Source organism: Stigmatopora argus, chromosome 22, assembly GCF_051989625.1.
Source record: "Stigmatopora argus isolate UIUO_Sarg chromosome 22, RoL_Sarg_1.0, whole genome shotgun sequence".
Classification (NCBI taxonomy): Eukaryota; Metazoa; Chordata; class Actinopteri; order Syngnathiformes; family Syngnathidae; genus Stigmatopora; species Stigmatopora argus.
The window spans coordinates 11,431,130-11,447,318 of record NC_135408.1 but is presented as its reverse complement, the minus strand read 5'-3'; the positions used below and the strand labels follow the sequence as shown (position 1 = coordinate 11,447,318).

Sequence of the window (16,189 nt, the reverse complement as noted above, 5' to 3'; positions counted from 1 at the left end):
GACTAGACCAGCATGTGGAATTGGACAAAGAGACGCTAGGGAATGACTAACCCACGTGTGTACACAACACTACATTTCAGTCCGAAGCAATGGTTTATTGGCGTGATTCATCATTCCGCTGAAAAAGACAGAAAAATGTGCAAAACACAGCCACCTCGTATTTTCCCAAAGTCTTTAAAAGTGTTTAGCTTGTATTTCCCCGAAGCATTACTAAGAGCAATAAGCTATAGGTTTGAAAGCAGCCAGAGCATGAGCGTGAGTTTTCCGCCGGGACTTTACTGGGGGGAAAAAAGTGAGGTGCTCGGATTGACTCTGTCTTGTTTTTCCTCCGTGGAACACACGGTGGGCTCTGCAAGTCAAATAGAAAACTACCTTAAAGAGCTTAGACAGCCCTGTCAGATCTGTCTGTGTGTGTGGCTGCACAGTCTAATGCTTTGTCTCTGTGTGTGTTTGTGTGTGTGTGTGTGTGTGTGTGTGTGTCTTGGTCTGTCTCCCATAGGTAGAATGTAAGAAAGCTCAGCCCAAGGAGGTGATGTTCCCGCCCGGAACACGGGGGCGAGCCAGGGGTCTGCCCTACACCATGGATGCCTTCATGTTAGGGATGGGCATGCTGAGTGAGTCATACACTCCTTTTACACATCATATGTACACATCATTGTACTTTGCACCAATGCGTATCCAAGAAAAAAGCACTACAGGATGAGGTTTTTCTTTTCGCCGAATCATGTAGAGCACATGTGTCAAAGTGGTGGCTCGGGGGCCAAATCTGGCCCGCCGCATCATTTTGTGTGGCCCGGGAAAGTAAATGATGAGTGCCGACTTTCTGTTTTAGGATCAAATTAAAATGAAGAGTATAGATGTATATTAAATTTCCTGATTTTCCCCCTTTTAAATCAATAATTGTAAATTTTTAATCATTTTTGTCGGTATTTTTAGTTCAAAAATCATTTTGAAAATCTAAAAATATATTAAAAAAGCTAAAATAAACATTGTATTAGATCTATAAAAAAGTGAACATTCAGGGCTTTTAATCCAGTTCTTTTAATCCATTTATAATAAAAAACAATCTAAATATTATATCTAAAATGGTCCGGCCCACGTGAAATCAAGTTGACGTTAAGACGGCCCGCGAACCAACCCGAGTCTGACACCCCTGAATAAGGGATGTTTTAGGGAGGAAAGGGGACTGTTTTTTTTTTTAATATTCTGTTAAATGTTTTGCCAAATCGCACAATTTTTTTTCCTGCATATTTAACCTCAGTCTCAGTCTGCAGAAGGTCCCCACCTTGTGGACTTCCTATGTGTGGCTCTAGTTTTTTACCTAGGTCTACAATGTCAATAAATATTATATCTAAAAACGTCTTAGCATCCTCGAAATTCAAACAAATGTATCTTTAGGAGAGAAGCGAGCTAAATTCGGCCTTGAATTTGTAGCTACGCTGGAGAAAAAAAAAATGGAGCGAGGCAAAGTCTTGTCAAGAAAGCCCCATTAGGTGAACGCTGGCCCTAATTAGGCGGCTTGAAGGTGGGCCACCAGTGGCTAGCGTGCTCTATTTCTGGTGAAGTCTGGTACAGACAGCTCCTGGCCATATAGGAGCAGACCAGCACATTAGCAGGCTAAATGAAGAGGAAAATTGGTGTAATGTCATATTAAGGATTCATCACTGTGCCCCCCTTAATGGGTAATGAAGGGGACACACATGTCAGTGAGAGATCTCATCTACAGGGACCTCAGCTGCTGGTCTACCCCTCTTCATTACCATCCTGCCCATGCCTCTGGCCCTTTTTATTTAATACTATTTCACTACTTCCATCACCTCCTCCCGTCTCTCTCTCTCTTTTTTTTCTCTCGTTCTCTCCTCCTCTCTCCTTTCCATGCATATAATTTGTATATGCGACCCACCCAAATGGATTTGCCCTCACATAAAAGATTTATTTTTCATTCAAAAGCATAAGAAACATGACGCTGATTGCACGAGACTCGTTTTGCTCGGCGAGTAGAGCAGGTGCGCACGACGTTATATTCATGCATTTTTAGTTGAATCAGGTATCGCGCATCGGAGGATGTTGATTGCGGTCAGATTAAATGTTTAGGAGGCATTTTTTTCATATCTAAATATAGATGTGTGATGGAGTGGTGAAAAAAAAAATGGTGGTTGTTTTTTAATTTGGTGGTATTGGTGTTATTGTTAGGTTAGAACTTTATTTCATCCCGTATTCGGGAAATTTCTTGGTTGCACAAGACACAGAAGACATTGTAGACCTAGTTAAAAAAAATGGAGCCACATACAGAAAGTCCACAAGGTGGGGACCTTCTGCAGACTGAAACTGAAGTTACCGCACAATCCCTCAGTAGGTTTTGTGTACAAAAATGAACAAACTCAAACTCGCCTTAAAAAGATTTCGGTCAAGGAAAAAAACTATAATTAAAAGAGAAAAATGGTTCGTGACCACAACATTTAAATTAGACTGTTATAAGTAAACCAATTATTTCAGGTAAAACTAATAGAAAATGACAATTCCCCTTCTAAAAACCCATTAAAATGAAGAAAATTGAAGGGAAAATCATCCAAACCAAATGAAACCGTGTCACGTAAAATCCCAAACTATTCCAGCAGGCCCGAAATTTCTTCTCAATCATCTAAAGATGTTTCAATTTAGTTCCAGCCGGCTCCCAGTGTAAACCGATTAGACATCTATAGGCGTCAAAAGCATTGAATGAGCCGATTGAAGTCTCCCAAAATTGACCAGGGTGCTTTTAAAAGCCCGCTTACTTCTTTAACTTTGCCGTCGCCAGTTTCCCTCCCGTCAATCATTTGCATCCTCTCATTTTGGCATCTTTTAAAAAGCCAGCGAGAGCTTTGTCGCTCGCACTTGTCACGCACTAACGTCTCCGTGGAGGAGAACGAACGCTCGTCTCCTCCTCCGCCGGGACCGAGTCGACAGAAAAGCAGTCATGTGCTCATGTAAGAATATTAACAGCCAACTTGTTTAGAGACACTCTTATCTAAATGAAATTGGAACAAGGACAACCAAACATTGCTTTATAGAATTTGCATTTGGAAGAAGAAAAAAAAAACAGAGACAAGACCCTTGGCTCATTATTTAAAAAAAAGTCTAAGCTTCTTTTGTGCCAAATCTCATTAAAGCCTTCCCTGGCTCCTTTGTTTACCGCCTCTAATCGAGGCATTTATCTTTATTGTGCTGTGCCCGATGTATGTTTGTTGAAATAAATAGACATTTGAGCCTGAGCGAGATATAGGTGAGCCAGATGGGTAATTGATTTGAAAGTGAATCAGAGTTGTTGGGGCATAAAATAGGTACATTAGCATGCATATTAATGAGTGGGCCAAGACACGATGCCGGGCGACAATGGAGTCTCTCCCGAATACCTGAAAAATGTTTTTTTCCGCGGCAAATTTGGTCTTTGGAGGGCCCGGAAGAGCGTCTCCGTCATTTAAGCCGGCAATTTTGGCTGTCCGTTTCTTCTGTTTGACAATATCATACACGTAATGTCCAATTTTGGGTGCTCCGTAATGGCTTTTCATTGTACGCCGTGGCACTTCTTTTCAGCCCAAACAAACAGCTTCGGTGAAAGCTATCCATCTGTGGCTTCCAGGTGATGACTTTTCATCAGAGGCTAATGAAGATTTTTTTTTCTTTCCCTGCATTCGTCCACGCCGGGTTAACGCCGAGTGGCAATCCTAGCCAGGTGTCTGCGAGCGGGGTGTCGCGGCGGCGGACGCCTTCTCCCATTGGCTGGGGAATAAATTGATCTTTTTCATGGACAGCAAACACTGATTAGATATTTATGACCAAGGTCAACCTTTCTGATTCCGACTGACGCCATCTCTGAGGCATACGGAGTCGAAGCGACACGCCTGCATGCAAAATGCCGTGTATTCTGACATGTGACGGGAATGTCCGTCTGGCCCTCATGCGTTTTACTTGCGTTTGCTTTAAAATGGCTAATAGGCACTCGTATTGATTCAACAAATTGTATTGCTTTCGACCCTACATAATCCTAATTTGATTTTGCACCGCCAGTTTGGCTGCTGTTATGACATTTTTCTTTGTCCTGGCCTAAAGGTTTCTCTCTTACGAGGTCATTTAGTTGAGAGTTATGGTGGCTAGGTTAAAATATCTTTTAAAAAATAGAGGAAGACTGAGACATACAGTATGATTAGAGCAGCGTTTACCAACCTTTTCAAGGGACACCACTATCTGAAAATCTTTTCATTTGTCGCCTATATTAACAATAGTCATTCTCATCAAAATTTATCAGCAGGAATTACATAAATCTCCAAAATTATTCCAAAATTTAATTTTCACACTGACTTCGGTAATGTGACAAAAAGTTGAACAAAATTCCTGTTGGAGTGATGCAAAAATAAGTAGTAATGTCATGTTTTTAATTGCATCATTTTATGACTTTTCTCCAAATATTCCTTAAATCTCCTAATATTAAGCAAAAAAACATTTCATGCAGACATTAAGATGACAAAAGTTGATGCCCTAGAAACCAAACAACTTCCAGTTCAGGTTAGATAAGAATAAGCAACAAAATGACTGTTTCACAATTTGTATCTTGTAATCTATAATTTAACGTTCATCATGTTTTGATTTTAACATTGTAATAGTTCAATTTTAATCTCTTTATATTCATTTTTCTTTCTTAATCTTACATTGTATGGTTTCTTGCAATTTCCCACAGCACAGTGGTTGGAAAACACTGGATTAAAGGGTTAATTCTGTTTATATTGCCCTCGATGGCACTTAAATTCTTGCTCACTCATGTTGGCCCACTCACTCATCCACCCACAAACATCATGTCACATTTGAATTTTCTTTTTTCTGCTCTTCTATCCTTCCTCACCACGTTCTTGCTTCTGTTTCGTCATATGTCGTCTACAGCTGCTTCGTCCTCAACCTGTCCAACGACTCTGTCCAATAGCTATTGGTCAGACAGTTTGTCCAAAAGAGCCGTCAAGATTTTTAATCCCACTTTCCGTTCAATTTCAATGTCATATTTCACCCCAAAAATAATGTAAACGCATTTTAAAACAGGCAAAACAAAGCTGACGCATGATAAATGGTAACGTCATTAGCATCTATTTTCCAGAACTACTACAAACTTCCATGCAGCGGATTGAACACAATTTTTGGGGTATATTCTTTATCCTCTGTGCACGATCAACAATATTAGTGTGAATTTGGAGGGCTGGCAATGACTGGTCACGTTTCACCTCGTCGATTGTAGAGGTTTAGTTAAAATTGCCTTTCCAAGTCCAATTCTAGGAACTACATCAAGCCGTTCAATAGCCCTCGCAACAATATGGTATGAATGTATTCCACAGAAAATAAAATGCAGCAACATTGTCTCAAGTGGGCGTCTAACAGCGCTCCCAAAAGTGCTGTCAATGTTATTACCCGCTCTTATAAAAATGCCTCAACATTTTTTGGTCAATAAAAATAATTGAGAACCAAGGAGGAATTTTCAGCTGTTCATCTTATATCGAGGCTCGTGGAAGCTTTTTTTTCCAAGCAAGATTAGCTGAAATGTGTCTACGGTGTTAGATGGATTTTTTTAGTTGAGAGAACAACAAAAATCGGCTCCAGCAAAATTAGTCGTTAATCTCATTAAGACGGTTGCTTAATGATTTTTCTTCCACTTGACTCTCAAGCATAAACTTGACGAACCGTGAATGCATGTCACTTTTGTATTGGCTAAATAAATGACTACTTCTACCTATCCATTTTCAAATACGTACAGTAAAAGAGGGAAGAATGTGATACATTATTACGGGCTGTCTGCTTGATAAAAACTTCTTTTCAAATCTCGTGCCAATCTCTTTCTGCGTGGGTGTTCAGCAAATGAATCCTCTGTTTCATGTATTATTTTAAACTCAATTTTATTCATGAATGGGTGTCACGGCTCTCTTCTTAGATCTTCCAATCTTTCTTTTAAAGGTTACCCGAATATTGTGGCAACATATGGCCGTGGATACACTGGATTCACACCTAGCTACAGCTATCAGTTCCCTGGTGAGTCCCAAGCTTTTTTTCTTGTCAACTTATATGTTTTTCCCGTATTTCATATTTTTTTTGATCATTTCAAACTGTATGCCGTGTAACAAGGATATTTTATAGATATATTGTCATGCTTTAAGCATGATATGCGCATGCGCATTCCCCTTTCACACTTGTCCCCCTTTTCACTATATAAATATAGCGTGTCAGCAAGCAATGTACCCAGACAGTCATACAGTAACATCGACAGAATCTTGAATTTAGTGCATACTGTTTAGGCACCCCGTCCACTTTGGAGAAAAGTTTAGACTTTTAAGTGCGCCCTATGTAAGTAAATATGTGCCAGGTTGCATTTTTAATTGTATTTATTGCCATGCTTTAAGCATGATATGCGGCACGCGCATTCCCCTTTCACACTTATTGCCCTTTTCACTATATAAATATAGCGTGTCAGCAAGCAATGTACCCAGACAGTCATACAGCGTCTACAGTATCTTGAATTTTGTGCATACTAATTAGGCACCCTGTCCACTTTGGAGAAAAGTTTAGACTTAAGTGAGCCCTATGTGAGTGAATATGTGCCACGTTGCATTTTTATGTTTTTTTAAATTACTTAATAAGGGGAATTGCAATCATTAAGGGGAGCAATTGGATGAGGTTGATAGGTATGAAGTATTAAGATGGCAGCATTGTTTGTGTTGGTATTTGGTGCATTAGATAAATCATGCACAACGAACAGGGTGTAAAACAATCGTCAAATTGGAGTATAAGTAAAGTTTTCTTTATCAGACACCAAGAACAAGCATTATACATCGTAGTAATGCTAAAATATCGCACAGCATTCTAAACAGGGATCTTTAACGTAACATAACGTGTTGTCCGGAATATACGGTAGATAGCAGCCACCACATTATAAGAATGTGACCTGTCCAGATTGCTTAAGCAGCTATTGTGCGCTGACAAATAGCAAAGTCAATTATGCCCCGCTTTACTTGAACACGAGCATGACCAAAGGATAAAAATGGGATACCTTCTTCATTTTCCACCAGGCAAAGTATGCAAATTCCTCAGTGAAGAAGGAAGGAATGTGCTTTTAGCGCGCCCAAAGAATAAATTTGGACATTAAAAGTCTCCACTTGGAGCGGAAAGGCGCTTTAATGGGAGTCCAAGCGGTAGATTGGGTGGGGCGAGCAGGTGTAGCGGACCAATGCGAGAGGCCTCGCAGGGATCCCTTCCATTTCATGCTTTATTTAAGGACTTTACACATACTTTGTTTGCTGTGCCAGACATCCCTTCTGCCACTGATAAGACGGAATGGGAAAAGTCTGACGGCAGCTCAGACCTCTAATATTGTTGTGAAATGGATCCAGGAATGGTACCAGCGCATGTCCAGCTGGGTCCACCTGCAGAGCCCATGTCTACAAGATTTGTGGCTGACGGGAAATGTATGGCACGCTGCCTTCATATTTTCTTCATGAATGGCACTGACCCCTCCAAATCAAATGTCAATCATAAAAAAAATATTTGTTTTTGTGCGCGATCTCATCGAAAATAGCATCGCCTAATTCGGAATACGTCCATCACTCATTCGTATTGGAAAAGCAATCTTAAAAAGGTAATCATGAGAGACATCGTGTAGGAACTGTGTTTATTTAATGAATCTAGTAAAACATGGATTTTTTAAAATGTTTGCTGTTTGGGGCAAATTAAGTGATATCACCTTCCCCGCGGCAGAATACATTATCCTTTCCCGTGTTAAACTCAATTTAAAGAGTTTGATAAAGCCGTATGATTAAAACGGTGTCCTCTGGACTTGGTTAGCTATTGACGGAGTAATTGGAATTTTTTTATGTATAAATAAACCCTTTGTCCAAATGAGATAACCTCGAGACAAATATTGACAGGCAGGTGTTCTTCATTGCTAAACTGGTCAAAACATCCTCCTTTTCCAATCTGTTTTTTTCTCACTGTACACAACCTCGATGAAACAGTCCCTCAAATAATTAGCAGGCGAAATCCAAGAAGCATAAATTCTGGGCAGTGGTCCAAAGATTTTTTTTTCTCAAACACCCTGCAAAGCACCCAGTGGGTCTACTGTCACCAGAAACACGTGTTTAGGCAATTGTTCAGTTGTCGAGATAGATCAGTGATGAAACGCTGAAGTGAGTAAGATATCACGAAGAGGCAATTCATCAGTGCAGTTGGCAGTGAATCATGTTTCAACATCTTAGACGTCCAATTCATTTTGAAATGGGAGATCTGGCGGCTAGCATTCAAATGACATGGAAGCGCATCGCTCCTTTAGCAATAATGCTGACCAACGGGCCTTGATTTTAAGGTGCACTTAGTACATTTCGTTCATCAAGACATTCCTATTGCAGTGAATTGGGAATGCATGCATCTATGACGCCATTGTCTCTCTATTTTTGCGCCATATGGATGTACAATGTAGTCTAATGCATCCTCCCGATCGGTACATTTTCTTTAATAATGTGTGGGAGTACATAATGCAGCAAATGGACCAAGTAGAAGAAGCATACTTCACGCTGTACATTGGCGTTTCCACGCAACGGTCTCATTAGAATTATTTAAATGTGCCATTGCATTTTTCAGCTTGCAGCACTCTAGAGAGTACTCCAATGTGTGAATTTCTTAACTCGCTCGCTGCCGTCGACTGCACTAGTTCCATTTGCCCTGTGAATGATGGCGTTCCAGTGCCAAGCAATCATAGCCAACATGCATAACCAGTACATTATGACTTGAGTTGACGCGTGTATTAACACCACCAGCACATAAATGCTGCAGGAAGCGTCGCGAAGACGGCGCGCAAATGTATTGTTCGACACTTTGCACCATCTATTGTGCGAATGGCATTGTATGATGAATAAGACACTAATGATAATGATGATAATTAACCATGCATTTTATCTGCCAATGCAAAGACAAGAAGGCGAGGCGCCGAGCTGTATTTATGAAACGCTTCCATTGTTAACAAGCCGCGCATCGACTGCTTCCACGGCACACACATGAATACGTAGTTAATTGCGCTCACACGACACGCACATAAAGGCCACATTCATGGGAAAAAATTAGATTGAGGAGAGGTGGAAGTGGAAGAACTAAACCAGGAGCTTCAGTGCGCCCTCCCGTCTTCTTGTGGAACTTGCTTGCCTCCACAGCTGTGCCCTCGGAGCCTCCCCCTGCATAAATGACCATTATGCTTCCATTAGGCCTGCTACTTGGAGGTCATTATGCGACTCTGAAAAAGCAGGGATGAAGACGTTACTAAGCTCCCATCAGGCCAGAGAGACAGCCTGTGTAAGAGAGGCGCATTACAATCAGTCATTCAGCCAATCCAGATGTCACGACAGACAAACAGCAACATTGGTCCCCCGAGTCAGCCTTTAAAGTTGTACTTAAAAAATGATGGAAATGATGATGAACAAGCAGAAGAAGGATAACTGCAGGTCATTTCCAGAGTAAAGGTTGACTTTGTGCCAAAAGCTATGTTGATGTTAAGAAACCGTGTTAAAATTTGGTGCGTTTGTGCAAATACGTTCAATCATTTTGCTTTCTCTCACAATAATTTATTAGCTACCCTCAGTATTTGTAAATACTAAGCATGCCAGCACACTTCCTTTTATAAGACACAAAGAAGGTTCGGTTATGATAGGACGCTGCTTTGCCACATCAGGAACAGGATTTCTTGGAAATGAAAATTGCAGATTATCAAAGCATTCTGTAGAGAAATGCGTTGCCTAGTGTCAGACAGTTTGGTCTTAATTTGGTCAGTCTTAAAAAATTAGTAATGGCTAAGAGAAAAACACTATTCTGAAGTGGCTTTCTATGAACCCAGATCTAAAGCCTAGATAGACACCTAGCATGTCTTCACCCTTTGAGTCAGTGACGTCAGAGCGTGTGGCCGCTGGGGATGGAGTCATGGCCTGGGATCTCCGCATTAGCTAAAATGTGTGTCCGTGCAGGCAGCATTGCTTAAGAGACAGTGAGTCAGACAAGCAGAAAAGCAGAGAGGCTCTTTCTAAAGTGCCTCGCTTGCTGGCATTGACGAGCATTTGATGGTGTCCATGTGCGCATGGCAACGAGATCCACGGGGCCGTTCGTTCCGGCGTAGGTGCTCGCGACGCTCGTTGTCAGACCCTAGTTTAAGCCTTGCAACTCGCAAAGAGCTCTGGCCTCTATAGAGCTATTGCGCTAATGATCAACCTTGGCAATTAAAAGCTATCTGTGAGTCAGAGTGGCATCAGGAGGGCCATCTGCTTCCAGCCCAGTAGCACTTATACTGGCCTGTGGGACCACTTGCTAGGGTCACAGCTCGCCCAGCTTGTAGTAGTGAGATGGTCACCGGTTTCAAAGAACAATCTGCTGCTTAGCTCAAGTTCAACCCAAACTCGCTTCAGAGGCAACACCGCGGAGGGATCTGTGTTGCGTAGAGCGCATTGTTGCACGTGTCCATGACACCGGCAACCTCCTCATCAGCTCCAGATCGGTGACTTTGCCCACCTGTTCCGGCAGGGATGCCAAGAAATCGGGCAGTTATTGTACAGACAAGGCGACAGAGGTTGCCTGAGCATTGAGGAAAATACTCTGGACAGGCTGGCGATGACTGCACATGGTGTCCCAAATGACAACACCGCGTGCACAAGAATTAATGAAGTAGATTCCAAAGCCTTTTAAAGAGGGAGTTTCTGTCGTCCAAATGATACAGATAGCATTTTCTTGTGTTCGCGTCATCGGGAAAGACCTGATTTTACATGAAAGTCTTCGTACGGAATAACTTGGGAACCAGAAGGCTTGTGTTCTATCACGAAACCATCTCTGTCCGAGTCTATTAACATTACATGGGCAACCTTTGCTTGAAAATTTGAAAGCTCTATATAGTCCATGTCAGCACCTTTCCATCTCTCAGCAAGCAGACAGGTGCAGAACCCTGGGAGGCTGCGTGGTGTTTCAGGCCAATGCTTTGCAGTGACCTGTTGTGCATTTATCATATGCTCGGTTGCTCCTGCCCCAGTTTAAAGGGACATGCAACCCTCAGGACCCATCATGCCAGACTCAAAAGATCACAGCTCTTTCGCTACGTGCCGAGAAGACGGCCGTTCCGTCATCTATTCCCCTACGTGTAACGTCAATTGAAATCCTCATTTACCAGATAGCTGCAAACTCCATCATAGTTTCAGGCGTTGTCGGCGATCGAACATGAGTTTGTTTGCTTTCGCTCTCGCGCGAGCGAGGACAACAGGGCAGCCGGCGCAGAGAATAAAATTTGTCTTTTTGTCGAGCCAAAGGAGAACAAAAAGAGACAACATCTGAGCAGCCGTCTGCCAAGACTTAGCTCTCATAAGAGGAAGAGTGCCAATCATTATATTTTAAATATTGAACTAAGCCTTGAGGTGCCTTGCCTACTCAATAACCTCTCCCTCTGGAAGCTGCTGGAGATCAGATGAATGCGGAAAATGGGGGAAGGCGTGGAAATAGACAGTGTGCGCCACTGTTGTTTTGAAGCCACCCACTGTTCGAGAGCTCCAGGCCCAGGGAGTTTTGTACTTGTGAGATCTCTACCCAGTTGGCCCGTCCTTTCCATCTAGCCTCCCAGCGCCTCCCAGCGCCTCCCAGCCCTCCCTCCCGCTGACTGTGCTAATAGCTCTCCAGTTGCTCCCATCGCTCATGTCCCTGGTGGCCAGACATTTGCAGACACAAAGTCCCACCTATGCAAATGTTCACGCCAATAGCTCACAACCTTCTACCTGCGATCAGCATGTACGTCTTTTGCGTTCATCTGGGAGCGCATGTTACGCGCCGTGTTACGTTTAACCCTTTCAGCGTCGGCCCGTGCTTAAGAGATGCCTTCCGGCTGCGGAATGTAACCGGAGAATACGACTTTTTTCCCCCCATCAATCATCCCCGCTAAACCACGTTTGACTTACGGTGTTTGTGATTTAGCTGATCAACATAAATCCACAAACCCACATTTTCTCCGGTTGAAATGACATTTAATACACTCGCGACCAGAAAATTACTAGCCCTTCATCATTCATCTGTCGTCTCCGCCGCCTCTCCCAGAGCCGGGCGATGGCCATTAAAATGCATATAAAATTAAGGCTGTTTACTCGGACGCTAATGAGAGGAGGCTTAAGTAGTCCTCTTTAATTAGTTAGATTGGCTCCGTTGGGATCACACAGCTGATTCGCTGAGAGCTCGCCAGGCCCTTTCAAACCCAAAGTATCACAAGGGATGTCCAAGGAAAGTGGATTGAAGCGACGTGCTGCCTTTTCGGAGCTAGCGCTACAGTCCAATGCACTTAAGCAGAGCGTTACATAAGAACCACTGCAAGGTCGGGACATCTTTGTTCTCCTTATCTGTCTTAACCTATTAAATTCCCCTAATAAAGCGCCCCTCTGGTTAGCTTAAAGGGTTATGAACCAAAACCACATCCTTTTCACAGTGTTGGCGTTTGCCCAATCAAAACGAATTTGTCCCTCCCTATCTGTTCCGTAATACACTTTGCGCTCTTCGGTGGTCGGCAGGAAGTGGAGCCCCCCCGTCCCTCCTTTCATCTTGAACAGCTGTTGGAAAGTAAGCGAGAGTACACCTAATATTGATTATTGCGTCGAAGCAGATGCGTCGCCGTGTTCCACGGCATGGCGAGAAAATTCTTTCTTACCTAAGTGCGTGGGAAGGAGTACAAAGGCGAGGTCCAAAGTGCAGCTCCACTTCAATAAAGAGCCTAGTTTGTCCTCTTTGATGCTGCCTTGCAACACGGCTACAAAGAAGCCATGCTCTTGTCACTTACAAGTCCCGGAACAGACAGCAGCGCTCTACACTTGTGCTTACCAGACAAAAATCGTACTCTCGCTGTGCACAGCTGTACAAAGTGAGGATTGGAACTGGACGGTGGTGGTGGTGGTGGTGGGGTGCTTTCCTTCCCCCTTGTCCACCTTAAATGAGAATAGCCAGAGTAAATTAAGGTGCACGAAGTTGTGTGGTTTGTTGTGGACACTCGCCTAATTGCTAATGTTTTGTTTTTCTGTAGTTGGTTTGTTTATTTCTTTATTTGTACTCTACAGCGCTCTGAAATGCCAAATGTAATATATTGCTCATTGAGTGAATAATCTGGGTAGGTTGAAAAAGACCCACTGTATGTTTGGCTTGGGATGTAAACAGCAGTTACGAGGAGATGTAAATAGTTTAAAATCATTTCCTTGGTAAGCTATTTATTTTTAATGGTTCTTGTGCGGATTCAATTTCTCTTGCAACATATTCAGGCAGTTTTAGTTTGACTATTTGCAGCAATGCTGTCTTCTCCCTCAATAAAAAACAATCTATGAAACTCATACTGTTGTATAAAGTGAATAACTATTTACCTTACGTTGACAGTGTGTTATAGTGGAAGGTATTTTTACAGACGCTAAAAGTCATAACTTTTGATGTGATTGAATCACTTAGTAATGTTAAACTGATCTGCCATCGCAAAATTTTGCGTAGCTTGAGGATTGGCCGTCACTTAAACCCTCGCAGGTCAAGCCTTCCTCTCAGCCACATGCTGAAGGGTGCTTGAGCCATTCGTTGGAGCCCTCCAAGCTGCAGAAAGCATGCACTGCACTTGACCCTGGTGTCCTATTTGACCTTGCACAGAATCCAGCTTTTCTTCGGAGGGATCACTCGAGTTCTACAAGTGTTCGTAGTGTGTAAAACAAACACACACACACTGCATTAAAGGATTGTTCAGGGCAGAGATTCGGCATGCGATGGAATCTCCATCCAAGCTTGTCAAGGTTTGCGGATAATAAGATAATGTAGCCCCCAAAATGCCTATAAGCGCATGATCATGCATTTTGAAAGTGGTGAGTAGTTCCCCTGTGGCGTGGTTTTGTACTTCGGATGAACCCCTTGTTGGAATTTCCCTGTATATATTGAGCGCATCTCTTTTTTTTTTTTACTCCGTTTTTCCACAGCTAGCGATATTTCATTTCTGGTACAATTACTGACATAAAGCCAAGCTCTGTCTCCCACCCACCTCTTTAAATGACCTTTTCTATTTCCAATCAGAGACTCTAAAGTCTTGATAGAAATGGATCAGTCTGCCAAAATGCTTTTATTTACAACAAAAGGCATTTTACCTTGCCGTAAAAGCCCGGAAAACTGACAAACTGAGACTAGAACAGCTCAGTTAGCTCATTTTCTGCTATTAATGGCGATAGGCAGACCAGATGCCCTCTAAAAATAAACGACTTTTACATTTATTAATGCAGACTACCTTTGGCATATTATAACTCTGACCCAAAAAAGTAGGGAACAGATCGACCATCTTCTGTTAGAAGTGCTTGCTTGTTATTTCATTAACTGATTGACTGCCACTGTTGGCATTTTAACTTGAAAAATGTGATTATTCAGTGCTTTTTGAATGAATTTGTAACCTATTGATATCAATGGCTGCAAATAAGTTACCCAAGTCAGTGCTTGTAAAAAACTCTTAAGCAAAATCAACTTTGTAGAATATGAGTGAACTGCATCTTAAAGTTGCTGGTGTGGTTTTTCTGACTGGCTTGACTTTAAACTCATTACTCGCTGAGTCGTTTGTACCTTGCCATTTGCTGCTTTTAACCCAACAATATAACTGTAACCGACATGGATGTGTTATATGGCTGCAATATTGGGCGATTAAGGCTGTGGGCTGGTAAAAAATAAAGTCGTTTTATTGTGCTTGAATAGTAGCCAAGCAGATGGGTGAGTAAGAAAATAACAAGTGTGTGTCAAAAGCCATTACACGGATACCGGAATGACTCTCAGTAGTCGGCAGACGCCAGCCAAGGGGAAACGAAACATGCACTTTTGTTCCACTTCAATCCTGCAGATGGTTCCAATGTGCACATAGAGCAAGCTAATCGACACCTGACTAGGCCACAATGCTAGTAATCACATTTGGGGAATGAAGTATATGTTGATGTGAAATGGAAGCGTTTGTTGATGGCGTATTGGCTTTTGTTTTGCTTTTCTTTGTTTCGCTCAGCTGTCCTCACTGCAATCCGAGTCTGTTCTCCGGTAGAGAGATAAAAACGGTGAAAAAGGTAAACAAGAGTAGTATGTGGCATGCAGCGGCACCTTCAGCTATCGGAATCAATCCAACCCTCAAAAACTATTTTATGGCTATAAAACCTCTACTGCAGCTACAGCTGCGACACATAAAAAATCATCAATAATAACCTCATACAATTAAAATATTATTTAGGAATATAGACATATTTTACTCACCAAAAATTCTTTTTAACTGTACACAATATCCATCCTCCTTTCTTTCCTCCTTCTTTTCTATCGCCATCGAAGCTAATGCTGAAAGTCGAGCCTGTCCTGTCGTATTTCTGGCATACGTTTTTATTCGATTTAGTGCTAAAAATGTTCGTTCCCGGTTGCAACAGGCTTGCTTTGGAGTTGTCCGACCTTTCTTAATGATGTCCAGCTTTTTTTTCTTGAAAAGTCCGTCTTGAAAATGGCTTTGACAGATATTTCTTAGGCCAGCAGAGAAGGCCTTGAAGGCCCTGACGGCACACCACTGGCATGTGTATATTTAGTGGCGGTATTGTGTGGCTGAAACAGCTATTTTGTTAGCTCTCATCAGATTGAGAAGGTTTTATTTGTTTGGTTTTTTTTTTTTAAAGACTTGATTTATCCTTAGCGTGCCCTCCCGTTAGTCTGCGTGCGTGGAATCCAAAGCGCCGGAAAGCGGACAAACACAGACCAAGGTTAATTTCAATGATCGACAAGCACTCCGGCTATCTTAATCAAGTTCTGCTCCCTCCGATTAGGACTTGAATGCGAGAAAGATAACCTGGTGAAGGTGTTTACACCAGATTTGCAATAATATACACATTGGATTAGCCCGCTTCTAATTGAATTATTAGACGGCGTGTAAATGTGCTTTCTCTCCCCGGCTGCCTGTGTCGGAGTTTGAACGCCGGGCGCGTGTTTGGCGTTGGCGTTGGCGGGCGCTAGAGGTGCTCTGCGCTCGGAGGAAAGGTGAGACCGGAGCATCTGTGCGGCAGTTCATATGAAAGCCACCTGGCTCTGCTCGCCTCTGTGATTTATGTCTTTGATAACGGCAAAGCCGAGATGCTTTCAAGCACGACAACAAAGTCGCGCGGAG

General features: G+C 42.5%; 1 protein-coding gene across 11 annotated transcripts in view; it reads left to right on the top strand.

Annotated features, from left to right (window-relative positions):
• msi2b (musashi RNA-binding protein 2b) overlaps positions 1–16,189 on the top strand; it is a 196,419-nt gene that overhangs the window by 150,813 nt on the left and 29,417 nt on the right. For all 11 annotated transcript variants that reach the window (XM_077591822.1, XM_077591827.1, XM_077591825.1 and 8 more), the window contains 2 exons: positions 504–614; positions 5,971–6,045. In XM_077591822.1, the coding sequence (XP_077447948.1) occupies positions 504–614; positions 5,971–6,045 (186 nt within the window). The remainder of the gene's footprint in view (positions 1–503; positions 615–5,970; positions 6,046–16,189) is intronic.